Source organism: Oenanthe melanoleuca, chromosome 3 (assembly GCF_029582105.1).
Source record: "Oenanthe melanoleuca isolate GR-GAL-2019-014 chromosome 3, OMel1.0, whole genome shotgun sequence".
In the NCBI taxonomy this organism is placed as follows: Eukaryota; Metazoa; Chordata; class Aves; order Passeriformes; family Muscicapidae; genus Oenanthe; species Oenanthe melanoleuca.
Window position 1 is genome coordinate 70,655,601 of NC_079336.1, and position 23,798 is coordinate 70,679,398.

At 45.2% G+C, this 23,798-nt stretch overlaps 1 protein-coding gene across 3 annotated transcripts in view; it reads left to right on the top strand.

The window, feature by feature from the left end:
* Positions 1–2,238: 2,238 nt before the first annotated feature.
* The window catches only part of FRMD1 (FERM domain containing 1), a 40,286-nt gene continuing 18,726 nt past the window's right edge, over positions 2,239–23,798 (top strand). For 2 of the 3 annotated variants that reach the window (XM_056487166.1, XM_056487168.1), the window contains exons 1-3: positions 2,239–2,323; positions 11,999–12,163; positions 16,885–16,975. In XM_056487166.1, the coding sequence (XP_056343141.1) occupies positions 12,068–12,163; positions 16,885–16,975 (187 nt within the window). In that variant the 5' untranslated portion in view covers positions 2,239–2,323; positions 11,999–12,067. Of the gene's footprint in view, positions 2,324–11,803; positions 11,853–11,998; positions 12,164–16,884; positions 16,976–23,798 lie in introns of those variants that run through there. The other variant, XM_056487167.1, reaches the window with a different exon arrangement.

Consider the following 23,798-nt stretch of genomic DNA (forward strand, 5'->3'; position numbering starts at 1 on the left):
CTCTCCAGCTTCCACTCTACAGAGCAAGCTGGGTGAAACTGCTTATCAGCACTGCAAGAAGGAGAGCTGGAGCTGATGCTTTGAAAACTTGCAGTGGTATTTACTTGGAACACAGATATCTTCAGACTCCAACACTTTGATGTCTCCTTCAAAAACAAACAGGCTGACACTATCTCAATTTTCCTGCAGTCCTGATGTTTCTCAAAATGCAGCTTGTTTTCTCTAGGGTGACACACAATCCCAGAAGACCAGCTATGTGCAATAATTACTACACTTCCAATTAAGGTAATGGTACCTGACATTCTGTACTATATTCCATCACAAGCACAACTACATTGGGAACATCACCTGCATGACCCACACTTTTCTTACTCTCCTACTCAGAGGTTCTGTGTGAAGGAAACAACCCTAAAGATTCTAGTGCCAATGATGAGGAGAGCAGGTTAAGGTGGTGTGCCACAGAGCACACCCCTGTCTCAACAGCCTAGACGTGATTCTTCCCTCCTGTAATAGCTAAAGCACCTTGTCACAGAAACTGGAGCCATGAGTTTGTAAACTACTGTAACATTTTCTTTTCCAAATGATCAAAACCCAGAAGAGTGCAGCAACTGTTCAGAGCTGTTTGCTAACATTTCAAGTTCTCTACTAGCTGTCAAAGCATGGCAAAAATTCTTACTTTGACCAGACTACTGTGCTCCACTGCAGGCTTTATGCATGGTACAGGGCAGGTTAAATAAGAACAGGTTCAACAACAGAGCCTACACTTGAGCACGAGACTCTGTGCCCTTCAATCAATCCTACAAATTCATGCTAGAAAACAAGAGTAGGTGATATTACAAGATGCTGACTCCAGCATTGACTGGACCACTCCATGAGACAATTTAATCCACCAACACAGCAGACCACTCTTCTAGCAAAAACAAAACCAAACCAACCAACCAACCAAACAAGCTGGGATTTTTCTGTCCATTTAGTGAAATTGACCAGTTTAGCAATCTGAAGTGCTGGTTTAAGGAAGGTGCTACAGCCATGAGCAAAGGGAGTGAAGGAGACAGAAGACGGTAAAGAATAAAAATGAACAATGTGACATGTTTGTATGGACAGAAGGAAGATGTCATGCCAAGTCAGCTGCCCGTGAAACCACACATTAGGCACCTCAGAATAGCATTAGAAACAGCTGGTGTGCTGAGAAGGCAACTACATAGACCAGCTTTGGCTTAACAAATGGACAAGCCATGAAAGACTTCACCTTGGCCATTGGGAGCTGCCTCTATTCAGTCAGCATCCACAGCCCTGGAACCATTCCTGAAATGAGGTGCCTGTTCATTTGCTCAGACAATGAGTAAGACACCAATATTTTCTCTAAGAAGATTGTTGTGAGATGAGATGTTCCCTCTGCTCACAGAGCAGTCTCACTGTTACAGTCCAGCTGGGAAGAGGCAAAAATAAGCTGTCCTCTTTATTATCCATGCAATGATAATGATCTCAGCAAGGCTGAGATTCTACTCAGTCTCGTCCAACCTCAAATGAAAGATGAAAACCTGAGGGTGAATACAGATGACCTGGTGCCCTGCTCACATCACCCTGTCAGGGAGCCACGTCAGACCAGCAAGTCAGGCTCGCTCTTGTGGCTCCTCCTGGGAAATCTCAAATTTTTGCTATGCAGTTGTGCAACACTGAGCAAAAGCCTTCCCACCTGCTCCCCTTCCAGCCTGCTGCCAGCCCAGCTCCCATGCCGGCTGCATCCTCACATGCAACTGGATATGTGGGGAAATTGAGCAACAACCTGCTCGTGAGGGAGCAGCTCAACAGAACTTGGGATGATACCCGCCTTCTTTCAGAAAATTACTACAGTAAAAAGCAGATTGTAACAAAGAATAGGGAGGGAAACAAGGAGGTTTATGCCATGCGTGCAGCACAGCACATCCCCAAACTCCAGGCGCGGAGCTCCCAGACCCGCTCTCGTCTCTTTCACGGCATCTCTTCACACTTTGTTGCCAGCATCGCCCAGCTACCCCGGTGCGGCACCCACCGGACCGACCTCCAGTGACTTGCTGCGGTCACTCTGAATTGCAATTCCCCATCGCAAACTGCACTGAGCACCCACCAAAAGCCAAGACCAGCCCCTCGCCACCGCACTCGGCGGTCTCTCCCCGCTCTGCGCGGCTCGCAGCGCCGGTCCCGTCCCGCCCCCGCGCTTCCCCTCCCCGGTGCCGCCCCGCCGGCCCCGCCCCGCCGCCGGTCCTGCTCCGGGCTCCGGCGTGCGCCTCCGCTGCCCGCTGATGCTGCCCCGGAGAGGCTCCGCGCCGGGGGCTGCCCCGCGGTGAGTGCGGGCTCCGCTCCCGGGACAGCGGCCGGGGGTGTCCCAGGGCAGCGCGGGGAGGCGGCGCGGTCCCGCTGAGCTGCCGGGGGACAAAGGCGAGGGGACGGGTCCCGGGGGGAGCGGAGCGGCGGGCGCGGTGCGGCTGCGGGCCGAGAGAAACGCGGGTGCCCCGCTGCTCCCATCGCCCGGGCCGGGAATGTGGGGCGAGGGGCTGGGGCCGGGGTGCGCTGCCCGCGGAGCCGGGAGAGGCTCCTCTGCAGAGGTCGGTCCTGCCGGGCGGCAGCGGCTGCGAAAGTGTATTTACAACTTTGTGCTGGATGGGCGGTGCGAGCCCCGGCCGGGGCGATCTCCGGCTGTGTCACGTTATCAGGGGGTTTCCCGGCGGAGGCAGGACAGCGTGGGGACAGCAGGGGCTGGGGCTCTGGACGAGCCTGGGCTCGTGGTGACTTATCCGTCCCTCGGTGTCGTGCGCCGGGCACCGCCGCGGGTCTCGCCGGTGCTGGGTGATGGGGCGATGCTGGGATCAGCGATACACCGGCTGCGCGACGGGAGACACCCGGGGCGGCTGGCCGCGTCCCAGAGAGCTGCCGTGCCGTGGCACCATGCGGGACGCGTCCCAGCTGCTGCTCGGGTGGCTGCCACCTGCCCCGCAGGTGCCCAGGGACAGTGACAGGGACGCGGCCCCGCGGGTCCCCCCGTGGGGGATCGCTCCGTCCGTGGGGCTGCCTCGGGGCGAGGGGCTGGGAGCATCTCGGGTGGTCTGACAACCAGAGGGACGGGGAAGGAGCAGAGTGCCCCAGCAGGTGTGTGAGTGCGAGAAGGGGTGGGCGTCAGAAAGGCAAAAGTCTCCATACCTCGTTGTTTTTCCACCTCTTGGGTTCTTTTTTTGGTAACGATTTACAGGGAAAGGCTTTGGGTTTTCTCTGCTGAGAAGTCGTCATCGTCTGCCTCGAGAGATGTTTCTCCTGCTGTTCGGCAGTAACAGGCTCTCAGGTTAACTCCCCTGCGGCATTTAAAATGCACATCTGTGTTTTTCCACCACACCAGAAAACTAGCACACTGTCTGAACCTTGTCCCTTCTTCAGAATACTGCTGTGATGCCCGGGCCCTGACAATAATTACTTCAAAAATGTTTTTAAAAACCCCAAACCAACAAACCACAACTGTTTGAACATTGGTGACCCGTTAATTTGTTTAGCTTTTTTTACTTTTATTTTGTTCCTGGAAAATTTGGAATGACAACAGACTGCCTTGACCTCACTGTTGTTTATTCCTCCCATTTAACTGTACAATTAAACACCCTTACTCAAAGTGTTCTGGCTTCACCACTGGTGGTGGTGGGAGTCTGTGCAGTAGCCTATGTTTTGGCTTCAGATAAAAAGTGCCAAATCAGAAAAAAATGGAATCTAAGAAAGGGGGTGAGGGTTGGGTTTCTTGAAGAGATCACCTTAAGGAAGAAAAGAGGGGAGGAAACAAAAAAATAGTAAGACTAGAATAAGTCTACAGAATGCTGTTGAAGAACATGAGTTTTAGTGGTCTACCAAAAAATACTGTCTGTGCTTTTTTGACAGTTTTTTTTCCCCCCTTAGAATTTTTATTGCTGTAAACTAGATTTTTTTTATACGAACTTGATAAAATGGAATAAACATCAGTAACACCAAAACCATTTGGATTTACATGTGGTTTTTTCATCTCAGCCTTTTTTTTGACACCAGTTTTTAGACCCAGGTGAGGGCCAAATAATTTAGGTTTTTTATGAGTGAATTTTTGTGGGTTTTTGGGGGGGTTTTTTGATTGTTATATTTTTGTTTGTGGTTGCTTAAAATCAAAGCTGATAGTACTTTAAAGCTCCAGCACTTTTCCCAACACTGCAGGTAAAAGGCGTAGGAATCCAGTGATTAGCTCTCTATCAGCTGGCTTTTGTGGTAAAGTCGTTGCCCTACTGTTCCTCCAAAGTGAGACAATGTAAATGACTTGCATGCTTACTGTGCTCCAGGGTTACACTTCTTTTCTCGCAGGAAGTCCCCTGTTACTGCGCTGCTGCGTGGTTATCTCGGTGGTACCTTAACTCGGAGTGTGTGGTTAGTAGCTGTGCACAGACAAACGGTGAGCTTGGCCCGAACAGCATCCTGTGACAAGGAGGAGCTGCTCCCTGGAGAATCGCAGGAGAAGATAATTCGCTTCTTGTTTAACAATTTATTATGTTTGCCTTTTCTTTTTTTCCCCTCTGTTTCCTCTTTTTTGCAGAAAATGCAAAAATGCAGCACTCTGTGAAGCTGGGTTTTTTTTGTTTGTTTGTTCTGTTTCTTTTTTTTTTTTTTTTTTTTTTTGTCTGTGTCTTCCCCATTGCTTTGCTGAAGTTGATGTCTGGCAGTGCTGTGTGCAGTCTCTGAAACTGCATCTAATCATAAAGACCCTGCTGTTTGTGTTAATTTTATCAAGGTATTGGCAGATTGGTATTTTCACACTTGTAACAGAGGCAAGCTGTGTTGCAGGTGGAGTTTTATCTATTCTTTTTGTCCACATAAATCAATATTCCTCTCTGCTCTGAATATTTTCAAGACTAGCTGTACACTGGGGGGGAAAAAAGTTAGAAGCAAACTGATGCAGAAGCTGCCTGGTTGGTCTGAATATTTAGATAGGGATTCAAATGCAATGAGATCAGCAGTGGACTTTCCCCTTCCTCTGGGGAAGCAAGCCAATTTATTTTTTTTTACATGGTTATTACCGGTAGCAAAGCTATTCCGACTCAGAAGAATTTGTTACATTGTTTAAAAAAAAAAAAAAAAAAAGCATGTCTCTCCTGATTTGTCTTGCAACTCAAGGTATTGCTTGTGAAATTATAATTATGCTTTGCTCTTTATTTATTTATTTAATAAAGACTTTGTAGTCTGCTGCTTCTATAGGTGTTACAAGATCTTGGTGAGAATAGAAATGAAGAAATTTTTGGACAGTTCTGCAACAGACTTCTGGAGTCGTAGGGATACATTCAAAATCAGTCTAGCCTAGCTCAAGTGAGAAAATACTATCCCTGTGAAATAAGTTGTGCAAAGACAGGCTTGTAGAAGAGTATCTCTCATCTGTTGTGCTTGAGGCAAGAGTATAATGGATCCCCTTGGGAGAAATCCTGTTTATAGCCTTGGTAGACTAAAAATGGAATATGTTTCCAGCTGGAGAATTAACTGATAGGCTTCTGGGTCGGGAGGTGTCGTGCATTTGCAATTTGCATGGTATGGGAAGGTGCTTCTCTTCTGAATTGCCAGTAGAGAGGCCAGGTCTTGCTGCTGCTCTCCTGCTCTTGCTAAGTTTCCTGACAGCTGCAGTGCCTGTGAAGGAAGCCTGGCTTTCCCTTATTGTAAAGTACTTGCTGCTTGTACTTTGCTTCTCCTGTTTCACATAGATAGAAAAGATGAAGATCTGCCATTTACAAGGCAGAATTGCCAAGCACTGGAGTGCTAAATTGAAATATCTCTGCTTTTGTTCTTACACTGAGGCTCTGGACTGGCATTGTCTTTACTGCACTTCCAGCTGTGCATATGTGTGCCCATAAATGAGATTTCCCTAAGGGTCCATCTCAAAAGAGACATGTTGGTGTTTTTGGGGGATGACAAGGTTGCTGTTACTGCATGAGTGTTCCAGCACTTCATTTCTCTTAACTTTTGCAAGATCTCATACCACATGTGTTGGGATCCAGCTGTGAAAATGGGGCTTGGCCTTTCTGACCAGGCTTGCTTTGCAGCTGCTTTGTGTGAGGTGTAATGGATACTGAGGCTGGCTCATGCCCAATGCCATATTTTGCTGTTTCTTTCTTGTGCTTCTGCAGTTGCCTAGGCCAATTGATACTTTAAATTGCCACTTACTCTTAAACTCTAATTAATGTGCTTGATTTATGAAGTGTGAGGAAGACTTATAAGTGATTGGTATGCAATAAACAAGCCCATGACTAGATTATGCAGCAGTAATGAAATTTATTGCAATGAGAAACTGTTTGTTGGTACTCAGGTGCAATAGGGTACATACTACTACTACTACTGCTTTTACCAGTCAGTGGTAAAGGATCAGTTGATCCACTGATCTTGCCAAAAGAAGATTGTTTGTCTTCCCAGGTAAAAAAGCATTTTGGAAAGGAATTGCATGCACTAGATGCAGACTGTTTAAAATGTGTACATTGCTAACTTTTGCATGTAGTACTGATAAAATAATGTATTTTAAAAGACTGCCTGTTTTGTGTACAAAAGTTCAAAGCTGCTTTCCATCACTTAAAAGCGATGGAAAAACATAATCCCTGTGAGATCCTAATTCGTCTCTTTTTGCCTGAAGCCTTTAATATTCATTGTCTATTTCTTTCAAAGAACTACTGAACTCAGTTTTGTATCACCTAAATATTAAGTTCATAAAGTGATTCATGTTGTGCTGTCCTCAAAGGGAGCAAACTGCTGAGGAGCTTTATTCATCCCATGGGAGAGGTGGATGGAAGCGTGGCAGCTTCCCTGCGTGGTCCTGCCATTGCTGCCCTGCCCTAGCAGGAGCTCCTCCTTTGGTGCTCTGTCCTTTGTTGAGCATTTTTTCCTCTCCTTGAGGACTAGTTAGTGCACCCAAAAGCATGAGTCACTTTTATTTGGCTGAGAGAGAGAGAATGCCACCATCCCTGGGTTAGGAGAGTTGTCCCTATCTTTGAGCTTAATGTCTAGGGCAGCCTACAGAGTATCATAGCAGCACAGTCCCAGGTTAGGAATGGGTGTCCACAAAATTTTGGGAGAGCCCTTCTTCCTAAGCACATTGTGCAGGGGTGCAGAGCAGAAGAGTAGAGCACATTTCCTGTTCTAGGATTCTCTTGTGCTGCTTGATGTGGGGCAGGAAGACTTCATAGCACAAAGGTGGGGAGCCTGAGCAGTCATGCCTAACTAAGAGCTGCATCTAATCCTGCAATGACGACTAGTGAGGATTGCTAGGACTTGCTATTGTTAAAGCTCAGTGTCACCAAGAAGTGCTGCTTGTGCAGGGAGAAAGGAAAAAAGGATGTTGGCTGGTATCTAACACCAATGCTCAGTGATTTCCCCATCTGTCACATCTGCTTGGGTTCACAGCCCTGGAGTTTCTGAAGGCATCTTGCATTGCACCTCTTGAAAAATCCTAAAGGAAAGGTGGGAGCCAGGCCCACACCCCTGCCCTGTGAGAGGACTGTGGTGACACCTGGCCAGGTGCAGAAAGCCTGCTGCATCTCCACCTCCATGGGCTGAAGCTGGTTGTCCCTGCTGTCAGTGTTGCACCTGTGCACAGCCAAGCTGCACCAGTTCTGGAATCCAGTTCTTCAGAGCACCCAAGGGACTGGGAGGTGTCTTGGCTTTACATGGGAGCTTCCTACAAAGTAGTGTGCAGTGTTTGAAGACAGGTGTGTGTTTTACCCCAAAAGCAGTGTGTGGATACCAAATTTGGTACCTTACTTCCCTGTGGCATCTTTGCCCTTGGATGTGTTGTGCTAGTCCTGGAATGATGCTGAGGTAGACACATTTGAAAAGTCAATGTGCTTCTGGGAATTTGCTGCAGGATGTGACCTAGTTGTCCTGACTGCTGATCACAGGTGGCACTTTTCACATCATCTTACAGCCATGACATAAAGCTATTTAGCTGCAATCTTATTTTCTGCCCTGACAAGCAACTTTGTTTCCTCTCCATCCTGGCTGATGCATCTTCTAGGAGAAATTTTCATCATTGCAGGCGTTAGTCAAAGGAGGTGGGTGGTGCTTTTTTAAAATTGCTGACAAAGGCTTACACATGCCATCATGACATCTCCTACTTGCTCAGGCTCTTTATTGCTCTCTTTTGTGGATAGTACTGGTGCCCTACAGTGTGCATCTGAGGGGATAAAACACCTGGAAGGGGAGGGGGGGTTCAGCTTTATGACTGTGTCTCATCATGAGTACAAGGCAGCCCAAGTGTGGGTTGCTGCCAAAGGCAGATTTGTTTCCAGGCAGTTGTCTGTCTGTCTTGCTGCAGGACTGCCTTGATTAAAGCTGCTTAAGCTGTTTGTGAAACTGCAGCCTTAGAGTCTAGTGTTCTTAGAAGCCTAAGACATCTTTGGATGATGTCTGGAAAATATTAAGAAGAGTCTTAATGTTTCTGGACAATTTTTGATGAGAGGCCATAGGGCCACTGTGGGAAGGTTTCCTCAGGAAGATGCTCAGTGCTCATTCTCTATCAGCTCTAGCAAAAGCAGAGGTTTTACTCTCAGAGACCTTAAGGGAGCATGTTGCCAGGTGTTTGTGAGAGAAGCACAGAATTACCTCTGCTTTTTTCTTGATAGATAAGAACTTTGTTCTGTTCTGCTTCTCTGAGTTGGTAAGTTATGGCTGGTTCATCTGTTCCCTTTATCCCCTTGAGATGTGGTTGTAGCATGACCCCAAATTCAGCAGTGCCAGGACATCCTTGTGTCATGGGGTATATGGTGGGGTGTGAGGTGTTTCAGTGAGCCATCCTGCTGACACCTGAAGCTCCTTCCTTTTCATTCAACTCCTTTTCCTCCCATGGAGGGCTCTGCTGCTCTTACCTGACTTGCTGGGTCAAACCTCATCCATTCCTGCTTTGACCCAGCAGGTGCTGAGGTTCTGGCCCTGTCCTGGGAGGCAACTTGAGGGTCTGTGGAGAGAGGAGGGAAGATTTAATTGAGTTTTTATGACCATGCTTGAGCTGCTTAGTGAGAGAAGGCTTGAAGTTAATGACAGGCATGTTTTCCAAAGATCCTCTGCATGTGTGTTTAGGTAAAATAAACACTGCTAAATAAGCTGTGCCACCACTCTGGGCACTTACAAGCCTCCTGTCTGATACCAGAAGGATACAAATAAATAGTGCCTTTGACTCTTAATTGATAGACTTGCTGGGCCTTTGACCAAGCAAAAACATCTCAAAATGCACTTCTACAGGAGCTAAAAGATGAAGTGATGTTAGTTTAAAAAAAAGCAACACAACAAAAGCAACCTGTAGGGTATCCCAGAGGCTGATGATTGACTTCAGCTTTTATTAATTCATCTGCAGTGCATTTGCTGGAGCTTTTATGGTTTAATTGAGGTTAAGAGGTTGGAATCTGTGGTAAACAAAAGAATGGCATATGGGCAGTCTGAAATTGTGTATGTTTAAGTAAGAGCATTCCTTCTGGTCACTTGTTTTCATTGGGCAGTTACTCTTGACTCACAACTTTAAAAAAAACCCGTAAAGGTGTAAACACACATTGCTAGCAAGTTAATGATTCATTGTGTTTTATCACATCCTAACATACCTCTAAAGAAGAGAAGGTTGAGCTGGGCTTGTGTTTGACCTCCCCCTTCAGATTAAGGACATTTTCTCTTTAACCCCTTACCTGTCATGGGAGGGTCCACAAGCTCATTTGTTTTGAATCAGAAGAAGAAAAACACCTTATCTTCTGCCTTTCTCACTTCCCTGTTCTGAGGGTCCACAGTTGTTCTCTTAAAAATTCAAATGGAAAAAGCAGATGTGGGGAAAAAACTTCCCAGAAACTTTTTATTATAGAGGCTGTGGGGAAGTGGGAGTCAGTTTCTTCAGCTGTCCTAAGGAATCTGTGTGCATGTGTTTGTTATTTTATGGTCACTTTTTTGTCCTACTTTCAGTTCTGTTTTGAGCCCCATGAATATCTTCACTGGCTGTGATATCCCCTTGTGAGATGGAACGTGTACTGGCCAGTGCAGCCGTTGGACAATTAAGATAAAACTCATGTTGAAAAGTTCATACTCCGAGGTCTTTATGCTGTTGATAAAGTTTATGGCACGAATTACATCAGCTGGCAATAATAGTGGTGACCTGTTGCCCTCAAGTCGTTCTGCAGACATCTGTAATTTATATACAGCTGTTAATAGTGTGTAGTCCAGAGCCTAAGAGACCATGTCAGTATAATTATTTCAATAAGGGAAGATAAATCAGAATTTTCCTCTTAATATTTAATTTAATAGCAGCCTTCAGATGTCACATAAAGTCAAATGTCTTTTTCTCACTTGCTTTTAGTTTAAAGCAATATTTTAAAAACTCCTAGGTCTTGTTAAACTAAATACTTGTTCTGAAAAGATACTTTAATAACCCCCTTGTCTGCATTTTTGGTGCACTTCTGTCTTACAAGGAATGCTCTATGAAACTTGAATCAAAAATTGCTTCATTAAGAAGCATTGTATATGCTGGCTTGAGGAAGGAGGTGCATGGAACAGTTTCTATATTGGCAAAAGGATGCTCCTGGATCTATCTGTTTCTTGCTTTAAAAAAATAATTTTTAAAAAATTGATGCTTGAATACAGAGTTGAAAGGAGAGGGATAAATCCAAGTTCTATTTGCTGTACTCTACATTATTGTTTGCTTTTCCCATCTCCCACACAAGAATTTGATTCTGCCATAATTTTCTCCTGAACCAGGGCAAATATGATTTTAAACACATGCTTTTTAAACTTGTATGTATGCACATGCACACGTGTACATGCACATACATGTATGTGTGTTGGCATAACATGGCCTGCTGTCCTGCTGCTTGTGATCCCTCATCTTCTGTGCCTTGTGGAGGGTGAAGGGAAAGCCCATGGTCCCCATCACAGCCTGTCCCCTGAAGGTGGGCTGGGCTGTGGGTGCTGGGAGAGGGTGGCACTGCCACAGCGCATTGGGTGCCCTAGCTGGGGTCTCACCTGTCCCCAGGTGTGTGGGGTTTTGGGGACAGGCATCAGCCAGCAGCACCTCTGTTGCTGTGCTGCTGGTGAGTGCCCAGGTGCTGCTGGTGGAAGGGAGTCAACCCCTTTGTTCAGGACAGCTTTACATCAAATCTTGTATGGGCATGGAGTGGACCCTGTGCTTGGTATCTTGCTGGTTCAGGTTTCTGCTGGCATTGATACCTAACCCAGCCTCAGGGAGCCTCTCCCATCAGGTGCCACAGATTACTTCCAGAGAGGAATGCTGAGAGCATTGGGATGGAAAGGGTTATACATAAAATGGTACAAGTTGCTGAGGAAACTGTCTAACCTAGCTGTAAAGTCAAGATGATGTTGGCTACTCTCCATTTGGCCACAAAGAGAACTTCCATCTCTTATTTCTTTTAATATCTGGACTTCAGCTATGAGCTGCTTGTGTAGCCTGGGCTCAAGCCTTGAGAGGAGGGCAGTGCTTACCTCACAAAAGGTGTCATAGAGTGGCTCAGCCTTTTGAGTTTGTGTTCCACCTCCTCCTTTGAGTTGAGGTGTAGAGGATTTCAGGCAGTGGCTTCCCAGGGAGTAGGGATGGAGTGAGGGGGAGGACAGCACAGATGAAGTCCTCTGCACTGACGTGTCTGTTGACAGCCCAGTGAAATCTCTGCTTTGGGAGTGAGCGAGATGCCTGGCTGAAGGATGGGGCACTCCCCCATGTCATGGGGTTTTTCAGGCAGTAGCCCAAGGTGCCACCTTCCTTATCACTTATATGAGTCTGGAAACCTTGAGTCTGGTTTGTTATTCCAGGGAGACCTCATTGCTTTATGGCAGTCTCCTGGGACTTTCAAGCTGTTTAAAAGGTTTATCCTGTGGTGCTGCTGGAAACATTGACTGGCCTTGGAAAATGGATGACTCTTGGGAATGCTTTTGTTTTTAAATTTCTCATCACTGCGAGCTGCTCCCAGCACCAACAAGCACGGCACTGATGCTCTCGCCTTTCCAACAGGTCCATGGGATGAAGGGAGCCTGACACCTGTCTGGAGAGGAGTCCCCAGCCCCTGTGGAGCTGCCCACCATGAGCAGGACCCTGCTGGCAGGCAGGATGCAGCCGGAGATGCGGAGCGTCTGCGTGTTCCTGCCCACGCGCGAGCAGCTCAGCCTGGCCGTGGGGGTGAGTGCGCCGCGGCCACCGCTCAGCCTGTTAGCTCCCTTTGTTCTCCCAAAAGCCTGCTGCAGGTCTGCTGACCCACGGGCTATTAGCCAGCTTAGGGTAATTGGTGCTCCCTTTTCTGGTTGGGCAGCTTCAGCTCATGGGCAGAGTGCGTTAAAAGTCATTGCAGTGTTGGAGGGTGGGTCTCCTCTGTTCTTTTCCTGTTATTTATGTTTGGTTTTGCTGGTAATAATAGTGATAATAATCTAACAATTTTTAAAAAATTGAAGCTGAAATACATTGATTTCTTAGCAAGTGTAGCCAACTGTTCACTCTTGTAAAGAGTCCAGCTATCCCTGGTTTTGATAGCCTGCAGATCCCTTCAAAGAGTCCAAGGCAAACAGCCACTGAGAGTGGGGCTTTTTCCCTCCTATTGAGTACCTGTACACACAAAAAATCGAGGTAAGTCGCTTCATTTCTTCGGTTGCTGCCTCACACGTCTCCAAGTGTGGGTGAGTGGCAGCAGGGCCAGCTCAGCTGGCTGCCCAGGGTGGCACAGTGTCTGCACAGCACGGTGCCTCTTCGTGCTCCTTGAACTTGGGAGAAGCTGAGCTGCCAAGAGGCACTTGGCGTTCGGAGGACAAGCGAGTCTCAAAGATGAGTGCTCTCCTGCGAGCGTGTGTGTGCACTCATGTGTGGGCTGGGGAGATTTGGCTTTGTTTTGGGTAGGTTTTTTCCCCAGCTTGGGGATGAGGAGGGGGAGAAGACAGTTGAGGTGAACTGTTATTTGGAGTACTTGATTGAAATGGTGGCTTTTAAAACAATGCGTGCTAATCTTCAAAATCCATGCCGGAATTTTCCTACCTGCTGTGTGTAAGTGTAGCATCCTTAACTGAAACAGCCTCAAGGGCTGGATGGAATAAAGCTTTCACAGAAAAATCTGGGACGCTCTTCTTCTAGGTTACTGGTTCAAACCCAGCCCATCCACTGCCCCAGAAGGCTTCTGCAATCTGCTGGCATTTGTGCAAGGCAGAAACGATTTAATTAAGTTCTTGGCAGCAGGTGTACAGGCCTGGGTAATGGTCTGTTGCAGCTGACCCTAAATCTCACCTTCTTATGGCTCTTATCAGGGAGGCTAAAGATGGGAGATAGCAGAGCTGGCTGGCCATGGGGAAGGAGCAGGCTGGTGTGCAGGAGGGCAGTGAGGCTGCAGGGCTGACACTGTTTCTGCTCCTCGCTGTGCCTGTGCCTGAAGGGAGCACGCAGCTCTTCCTTCACCACTGGGTCATGCTGCAGTAAATCATGAAAACCTGCAGTTTATCCTAAAATAAATTTGGGGTGAGAAAGACTCTTAAGATTGACTCCTGCTGCAAACATGACACTGCCAAGTCCACCACTAAACCAGGTGTATAAATGCTGCATCTGCATTTCTTTTTTTAATACCTCCAAAATATTCAATAAACATAAGAAATTGTCTTTTGCATTGAGCACAGACAGGGACAGAGGAAAAGTTCTGTGTCCCCTCCTGTTCCCCTGTCCTGTCCCAGCCTGCTGCCCCTCCAAAAATTGGAGTGGCTTGTGCACAACCATGTTGTCCTGCAGAGGAATCCTCCACAGCACCCCTTTGTATTCCTTGGAAAGACTTTTTTTTTTTTTTTTTTTTTGGGTCATTTCTGATATCTCTTAATTCGTGTCTGGGAAATTGGGAAAGTGTGTACTTGGAGATGCCTGCGTGTGAAAGGGAATAGCTGCCTGGGCCAAAACATGAGACCTCAACACACAGTTGTGTCCTAATTGCATAGAGAGTGAAACATGACCTGTTACAGCTGGGCAAGTCACCAGAAACAGCTTTTCATTTGGCTTCTGACTTTACCACAACACTTATTCAAAACAGCAACAAAAATTAAGATTTCACAGCTGGAAAGATATTTCTTTTTTTAAAGAAACATCAAGGCAATTTTCTAGTGATGTTGGTAGAACCCAAATGTAATTAGCACAACCACAGATGATACTTTGTGCATTTATTAGAATAATAACGCCACTACTGAAGATTTCCAAAGCCTTTTAACCTCTTCAGTGTGGAATGCAAATACTAAACAAGCTTGCAGCTCAGTGAGGTAGGTAGGAATGGTTATCTTTCCAGCAGAATAAATTATAGATCCTTCCCATGATAAGCACAGTGTTTATGCAGGTAAGTCCTCCCTCCCTCCTCCCATATAAATTCCACCCTTCCAGATAAGAGTTTACCTATATGTGTTTTATGTGGTCACATATAGATTGAAGCTTGCTCTTTAAATGGATTTGTCTTACACCAATCACAGAGAGTGCTGTTGAAGAGGGAAGAGCAGGAGCCATTTTCAATTCTCTTCCCCCCAATCAAGTATCTCTTAATTAGCTTCAATGTCTACCTTTCTGAATGCACAGTGAATCTGGAGGGATGGTGAGGAGTAAAACTGCCTTCTTAGGATCAACTGTGAGCAGGAGGAGAAGCAGAGCAGTGAGGGGGACTAGTGGGTGCTGCAGCTCACCAGCTACCCTGAGGAGGGCAAGGCAAAGTGGGAGAAATGTTTGGAGTGGAGGAAGTCTGGTGAGGTCCTGTGTGTTGATGAATGCCAAGCATAGGTCTGAAGTCTCTCAGTTGCTCTGTGAACAGGAGAGCCAATGTTGCAAAGCATATTTACCAAGAAAAATAGGTATAGGCAACGAATGCACGTGAATATCTGTACACAGAATGACCTTGGAGTAGCAGTTACCTTCTGTAAACTTCCACTCAGTTTCACTTTGGACTAAATTTCACGTGTAAAGAAGCCCTGAGCCTGACATGGGGCAAAGCTGAGTATCAGTGGAAGGAATGAGTCATAGTATTTCTGGGATCAGTCTTGGCACAGGAGCCACATGCATAGGGAGGAAAGTCCAGAGAGAAGCACCCAGATGAAAAATGCAAAGGGAAGCAATGGTTGCTTTGAGCAGAGGGGAGAGTAAGAGGAGGGAGAAGCAATTGCAAATCTAATGGGTATTGCATAGCCTTTAAGGCTGGGAGTAGAACTTGATACAGAAGGGAAGTGCCAAGAGGAGAGTGGACAAGGTGCTAGTAACATACCTGTTGTGCAAGGAAATCTGCTTAAATCACTCTTTAGAGCTGAGTGCCACAAAACTGTCACTTGAAGTGCTCAGTTCCCTAGAATTAAGTTTCTTAAAGCAGGTTTTTCTTCCCTTAGGTATGAAAGCTTGCCACTTAGAAAATTCATCTCATTGTGTAACATTTACAGAGTCCTGTGCTGCCAGTGACTCTTGTATGCCCCTAACCATTCTGGCTAGAGGTAGCTCACACCTTTCTTAGCAAATCCTTCCCAGGTAGGAGAACCTGCTCAGAGTTTGCTTCTTTGGCAAAGGAGACTGTTCTGTGCCCAGCTCTACCTTCCAAATGTGTGTTCTGGGTGTCTGACCAAACACTGCATCTAGGTGTGAGACTGAAGGCTGCAACCTCACATGGAGACTCATAATAAGGCCCAGATGTGGTTTTGGGTCTTATCAGAACTGTGCACTACCTCCTCCCTGCTCAAAGCTTACACATGTTTGCATTGGTGCAGTGCAGGCTTCAAAGCTCCTGATAAAACAGTAGTGAGTGTCTGGCTCCTGATGCCTTGTCAAGTAGAAGAAAATGAGTACTTAAATGACCTCCTGTTTCCCATTGTCCATGTCTAGTGACATGTCACATCCTGGGGCAGGGAGGCGAGTGCAAGCCAGTTTTTGGGGTGTGTGGCATGCCTACACTACAAGAGCTTGAAAAGTTAGGGTACTGATTGTTTCATAGGAGAATTAAGCAGTGAACTTCTGCCCTGTCACCTTTGTTGTGGGTAAGTAGCACTGCACTATACCCCTGCAGACAACTGCTCCTGGCATTGCTAATCTGCATCATCCTGCAATTCCAAGGTCCTGGCCCATTTTGCAGCTGCACCTGGCTGGACTGAGCTGAGGCTGTCAGTGCTGTTCTGTTCTCCCCATCTGCTCTTTCTCTGAACTCCTTCCCCCGTGTCTCTGTGGGCTGGAGGGTTTGCCTGTGGTTTGTCTGTGGTTTGTCTGCCAGTACTCCTGGGACAGAGGGAAATTAGGCTATAGGTAGGGGGACACTTAGTGGGGGAATCTTCCAGTCATAGTGCACATCCAGGTCTGTGCATGCACTTAACCAGAACCATGCTCCTTCTGGGGGAGTCTGTGCATTACAGGAGGCAGGGGTATTGGAAGGTCTCAGTGTGCAGGGAAACAGGCAGGGGCTTACAGGCTTTTGGTGACAGCTGCCAAAGATGAAGATGTTAATGGCTGTGTGACTACGAGTCAGCAGGAGACAGAACAAGCTCTTCTGTGTGGGGTACAGAACAGCCACATCTCTAACCTATGAGCTGCTCAGAGTCTTGTGTTTGTTTGGGTACTTTTGTTCCTGGTTCTCCTGAATGAAAACTTTTGGTGAGTTTTTTTGGGGTTTTTTTGGGATTTTTTTTTTTTGTTTTGTTTTGTTTTTGTTTTCTCAAAAAAAATCTGCAAGAGAGCAGTATTTTCATTTCTGTAAGTATTAATGATTATTATTCCATGATAATAGCAGTAATACTGAAAACAAGGCATGTTCTCTGGTGTGGTTGTGTTTGGGTGTTTTGCTTTGGTATTGGCCTGCATCTCTTCATTTTGGAGTTGCTCCATCCAGGTGTGTGAGCCATCTGTAACGTTGGATTGGTTGTGTCTTTCAGGTCAAAGCCACTGGACAGGAGCTCTTTCAGCAAGTTTGTGATTTAGTGAAGATTAAAGAGCCTCACTTCTTTGGCCTCAGCATTGTTAAAAGTAAGCAAACTCAATGCACGAGCAAGTGACTTGGCAAACATCCACAGACCCGCTTGTGTATTTACAGTGTGTGCATATATACACAGTGGCTGTGCCTGCAGGGGGAATTGGATTGTAATAAGGTCACCAAGTATGTAGATTATGCAGAGCCTTCCCAGAGCTCTTTTGATCTTTGGTATGTGGGCAGACAAATTGAGTAAAGGGGGGGCTTTTGTTCTCCACCTTTGTTCTTAGATTCCACCTCTTTGTGGAGCTTTCTTTCTCTCCTGTAGTGGGAGTTGCTAGTCAACATATTTGTTACTATAGTCAAAACTATAGGTGGATTTTAAAAGGACTTTGGGGCTGAAAGTGTTACTTGTCCTCTGAAGTCACACACAAAGAATGTGGCACTGGAGAGGAAACTCAAATGGTTGTAAGGGACTGAATGCACGTGTGGGACACATTGGGTTTTGAAATATCACATGGGAAATACAAAGTTTCTTAGACCATGAATTAAATTCAAGTTTGCTTGGTCCTATGGCTTAGTATTGGCCAGAAAATGGTATTAAAATGATGCCTTAAAGAAGCAAATTGATATGAGAGATCACATTTCTAGTATGGTGTAAGCATTGGCATTCCCTCCCACAGCCCAACTCTTAGTAATTAGAAATGGATCTGTTGTCTTGTTTATCTTGCCTCCCCATATTTCCAAAAGCACTAGAAGACTTGTCTTTCTTCCAAAAACTTTTCTCAAATGTGTTATTTACTACTGCAGTTCTAGATATTTCATTGAAATTGCAGTAGTCTTTTATAACTCCTTCTAAATAAGGTTTCTTTTGCCTCTTTATAAATATGTAGGATAAAATAAGGGTTTTTTCTAAGTTTGTCTCGTTTTCTTTATGCTCTCATTCTGTAAGAACTACTTTTTTTTGAGTGCAGCATTCAAACTAAGAGGAACATAAGCTTTTTATCTCCATAAGGTTTGTAAAGGTTTTTAAAGTCTCCATGAGATTCCTTAAACCCAATATACCTGTGATTTAAACCAGTGCAGTTTCTTTTAATGTGAAGAGACCTGAGTCTTCTTTTTTCACAAGTCTGTGTTTCTGGGTCCTCCCCTTTGCAACATTTTTTAACACCTATTTCACTTGCCTATTCCACTTTTGCCTAGTCCACTTGCAGGACATCTTGGCTGAAATTGGAACCCTTGTCCTCTCCTGTAAGACAGGGCAATTTTATTCATATTTTCTTTGAATTCTTCTCCTGTTCTTCCCATGTTTCTTTCAATTTTCCCCCCTTCACATGTTTCTTGTTTCATTTTTTCCTTTCCTCACACCTTTTCTGTGAAGCAGTTTTCTTTACTCTGTCAAGCACAGGGGTTGTGGTCCCAAAATACCCTGTTGTAGTAGATGCCTTTCAACCTGTTGGAAATGCATGGTAACCACTGCATCCCAAAGAGCATAATAAAGCTGTTGTGACTAGATTTTAGAGTACATTGTCCACAGCTTTAAGTGGAAACAGTCTTCTCACTTCATGAAAGTATTCTTCCTTTTTATAGCAGCTAATTCTTCCAGAAAGCTCTTAAAAAGTCAAAGAAGTCCAAGTAGCCTGAATTAGCATCTCTTTTTTGTTTGTTTCGGGGGTTGGTTATTTGCTTTCCTGAATGGAAATAGTTTTTCTGTTCTACAACTTGGTAGTTTTTCTGTTCTACAACTTGGTCTCTCTGCCTTGTTTTGGTCAACAGGCTGATGACCATTGCTACCTATGCTAGTTGAGGTCTTGCTTTTATAGCAAGTGTAGCACTGAGTCTGGCATTTGGAAGTAGCCTTTAAGGCATTGCCTGCTTCTCAGGGAATTTTGACTTCACAACAAGCCATCCTCTCAAAAAAGGGAAGCACTCAGGTCAGGTTAGTGGGGAGGCCTGGGTAAGTTTTGCATTCCCAGGGTTGCCTTGTGGATGCTTAAGTTGGCTGACTGTCAAGTCAGTGTACATTCCACAGAGGCTGGGAAGGGGAGGCCTGGACCTGGTCAGTCAGGAAAGGCTGGACTAGGTATCCAAAAAATGGAGAGGGAGCCATCTGCTTTTTTGAACAAGGTAAACCTCTCCATCATGCTTTCACCTCTGTGCTGCACCTTCAAGAAGACATTTCTTATAAAACAGCCACCCTGTTTTAATAATGGTATCTTTCCCAGCTTCCTAATGTGTATTTATTTTTGGTAGTCTGCTACTGCCACATGCAAAACAAGGTATTCTAATCCACCTGCATCCATTACTTTGCTGCTAATTTGTCAACAAAACCCTGACTGTCAGCAGTAGCAAGAGAATGAAAATTAAAGGATTTCCACAGAACTGTAGCCAATCACACTGCATGGATTATCTGGATTAGGAGCCCATTTGACCTGCAGACGTTGTACAGATACACTAATGCTCAGTTGGTCTCATAGTAAGTATGTGTGTGAGGGGGAGAGGTTGGGGTCCTTAATCATAAACAGAAATTTAACCCCTAAGTGTGCCAAAAAGAGAAATGGCACTGTAAAGCACCATGCAAGCCGCAAACCATGAATGCTGTGAGGTCTAAGTTGTAGGTCTTGGAGTCAGTTTCCCAGCATTTAATGCCTAAATATGTTGCCTCCTCTTCTGGCTGTTGCAGATGCTAAGGGCAAGCTTCAGGATTAAGGGTAACGGTAACAGGATAGAATTTATCTATGTCAGGATAGAATTTTTCATCCCTTCTGCTCTTGAACTGTTTTTTTAATTCTCAGGAGGAAAACTGCTTCAACCAAATATATCTGAGGAGAAAGAAAACTGGTGTCTGTAAGAAGTTGATCACTTTGAAAATCAAGCTCAGGAATGTGCATTAATGGGAGGTCCTACAAACTTTGGGACATGTTGCTCTTCTAGTTTTGTCATAGGTCATCAGGCAGGCTATACCTTGTGTGCTCCTGCTCTGCTGAAGTGCCTTTTTTTTTTTTTTTTTTTTTTTTTTTAACTCGAAGTTTGCTCAGTGAAAGATCCTGCAACCCTGTCAGGTTCAATCTGGTTCCATAAGATTCAGCAGCTGGGTCTCATATGGCAAATCCTCCTGTGGGGTCAGCCTTATCTAGAGCCCTGCAGGAGGTTTCCCCCTTGTTATCAGAAAGTGTGTGCAGCAACACATTCAGTCTTCTAAAACAAAACTGATTGTCAGCAGACAAAGAACAGCCAGGTTTCCTTTGTTGTTATAACCCAGATCCCTTCGATCCTGAGTTTTGGGGTGGTGCCTTTCTAGGAACAAACCTTGCTTGACCTAAGCAGATGGAAGCCTTCAAGACTGCAGCTCCTATACCCTGCCACTGTCTCTCTGTCCTCTTAAGAAATTTATCAGGCTGGCTTTCTTATGAAACTGAATCCCTTAGCTTCAGCTGCCCTGCCTCAAGGAGATACTTTGTTTTGTAAAGCTATGGCTGTTCCCCTTGCCAGACCCATGCTTCCCAGCATATGCTTGCCAAGGAGCTCAGTGATTAACTCTGCCAAAACCACTCTGCCTCCAGTTAACTCTTCTGCATCTGTATATCCTCCAGTCCTGAAGTTCATGGAGAGAATGTGCTGCCAGGTTATCTTTCTATTACATGCGTATCTCTTATAACAAAGGGTCTCTTAGGAGAGAAGTAACAAAAGTTCTCTGAAAAACCTTATGATAATTTCTACACACCAGTTTTTCACTATCCTTGCTTCTTGCCTGTCCTCTCTTAAATCTGCTTGCTTAGTTGAATCTCCTTTATGAATTTCTCCTGTATCCTAACCTAAGGTAGAACTGTGTTACATTAACTTTGGTACCTCAGACGAGTTAAATGCAGTATAAGAAAAACACCTGCAGAAATATATCACCTAAACGGAATTGTGCAGGGGTTCAGATGTTCAGAGAGTATAAAGTACTCCTTGGGTACTTTATGGCCTCTTTCTATGAAAGCAATTTTTGTCTGTACCTGCTGTCAATCATTTCTGCTTTGGTATACAACATCCAGCCAAGTGCTCTCCTGCCTGAGAATTGCAAAGGGTTTGTTTACCCCTGGATGAGTAGTGCTGGAAATGGTTCTGCAGCTCTTCTTGTGCAGAAGACACTGTGTCTTGTGACACTGCTGAAGTCTGAAGATCTTTGCCTGGGCATGCCTTGTTGCTAAATGTAAGATGCCAACATAAAATTCTTGCAGTACCTATCCATTGCCTTTAGCTCAGTGTTCAGAACTCAACAGTTTCTAACAGCACATGATCTCAGGCTTCTTGATCTTGTCTCTTTTCATGCTACCCTCCATATGCCTGTGTGTCCATCCCAGGTAAAGTGACCTCAGCCAGGACCTCCCTTGCTTTACTCCCAGCCTCTGTTGTGATTCTTCCCTTCACTTGGGGTACATGTACTTTTCCAGCTAAGGTTATCCTGAACCAAGTTCTTTTAGACCCTTCAGTAAACTAATCAACGACGTATCAGGAAGTGGACAATATTTATTTCTATTGGCTTGAAAAGTAACACCAGGAGCATTGAGAAGTTATGCAGAGATGGTGGGAGCAGGTGCCATGTGGTTAGTGATTTTCCCAAATTGCTTGGAAGCTTGGGGAAATCCACATGCAAAAGGAATGTGCAGCCAGCTCTTCTTCAATAAACAAACAAAAAAATCCATGCTGGTGTTCAGGTTATGTGAGGTCTACAGCATGTGTTGTCAGGTATTTTTTAGTGTGGGGTTTCATTTGTTTTTGGTTTTTTTTAAGCTTCAGCTCTTCCTAACTCTAGCATCCCCCTGTCCTGCTCTCTTTCCTGTTGCACCTCAGGGGATGTTGCCACAAAGCTTCTTGAAGCATCTGGGAAAAGTTAAGTGCAATAGCCATAGATAATTTTTTCCCTCCTCTTTTAGGCAGAAAATGCTTGCTATGTTGAAATTTGGCTTCACACTAATTCATATTTTATTTGAATCCTATTCTTCTGGACTGTCTAGTTGCATTGCTAAAATATACAAGACTCAGCCAAATTTGTTAATCTTCCTCATTGCCTGTGGGGCCTAAGCACTGACTCTTGTAGGACACCTTTGTGGAATTCCTTGGTGCTCCTAGCTCACAATGGGCACAGGCAGAGAACAGGTTTTTGGCATTCACCATTACTTAGCTTTTATGCAGAGAACTTACTTTTCTTAAAAAATGAGATGAGGAGGAACTGGTTAATGCAAAATAATGGCCTGTAGATTAACAATGACTTGCAACTGATTTGACCCTGTATTACAGCCATAATTTTCTATTCCCATTTTTCCTGCAGTGTAAATAATGCCTATTGTAAGTCTGCATCACTCACTGGAACTATGTCACCTTTTTCTAACTGGGGACCTGGCACATTATTTTTTTGCAACAATGCATGTCCTATATTTTTTTTTTAAATACATAAAATGTGCTAAGCTGATTTTGCAGAGTAGAAGTATTTTTCATTTCTGAACTGCTTATTTTGAAATGTGATTTTTACAGCATAAACTTCCAATCTCATTTGAGAGTTTTTAAAGGTGAAATTAGGAGAAATATGTAAATTGCCTTCCTGCAAAGGAGCTGGCTGTCCAGATGCATTTCTTGGGATTGCAGTGCAGTGCACTGGTGAGTTGTGCCAGGACTGGTGTCTGTACATACCTACATGGGGGAACCTTTCAAGAGAAGTTGATGTATTTGTAAGATCACCTACAGTGCTGAGATTCATGAGCTCTGTGTCAGTAGAGAGTGTATTTTTATGTGTGCATGCTTCTCAGTACCTTTCACTTGTCCTTCAGATGAGGCCAGTGAAGCAATGACAGTTTGTACCTGCTGAGTATCCAGCCCTGTTTGGATCCACAGATCAAATTTATTCTTCCCTGGAAAGGGGGCCATCTGTGCATTTCTATATTGTCCTTTATGGCACTGCTCAGAGGTGCTGCAGTTTGGTGCCCTGCTATTTGTTAGAGATGCTTATTTTCATAGCAGACAGTTTTTGCATCTGGCAAAAGATCTCTTAGGGTTTCATCACTAATCCAGTGTAAAAATAAAAAACAAACCAATGCCTCCACAAAGCTGTAGGGCTGGGGAGGGAAATACCTCTTTGTTTTTGTAGATGGAGGCTTACATTGCAGGTTGACATTCCAGCAATATTAACTTCATTAAGGCAGGAATGCAGGGCTGCATTCTTGCATGGGAGGGAGGATGCTGAACTGGGCTGGGGAGGAGTGGGACCCCCAAGAGGAGATGATGCATTGGGGTGTCCTCCTGTAGCCTGGCTTATTCTTGTGGTTTATGTGTATCTCCAAGAAGGCCTCATAATAACCTGGAATCCTCAGGTATGACATCTGTGCACTCACAAAATCATCTCTAACCTAATTAACATGGCAGATAAAGAGGAGCTGTGGGGTTTGGGTCACAAATGGCTTTACTGTAGAGTAACTGTTCTGTCACACTTTTCCCTTTCTGACCTAATATTCAGGTGTGATGGGATGGTTCAGGGTATGTCACTGTGCTTGCTGTTGCAATTTTCCTCTCCTGATTGAGGAATAATGAATGTGTTTCTCTAAATGCCTCTGGGCATGGGATCATTGTTGAGCTAGAAAGGAAAACTGACCCTTCAGCTTGTTGCAGTCCTTTAACAAGGTGTCAGCTAAAGACCACAGTGCTGGCAGAGCTGATACAGGCTTCACCCAGCACTGCTGTGCCATCAGGACCAACCCCATGCTGTGTGGGGAGCCCATAGTGGAGGGTTTGCCCTGCTCCAGGACTGCCAGAGCCCAGGGAGGGACTGGGTGGCATGCTTATGTTAACCCATACCAGCCACTTGTTGTGCAATTGATTCCCTAAATGAGCTTTTACTTATTT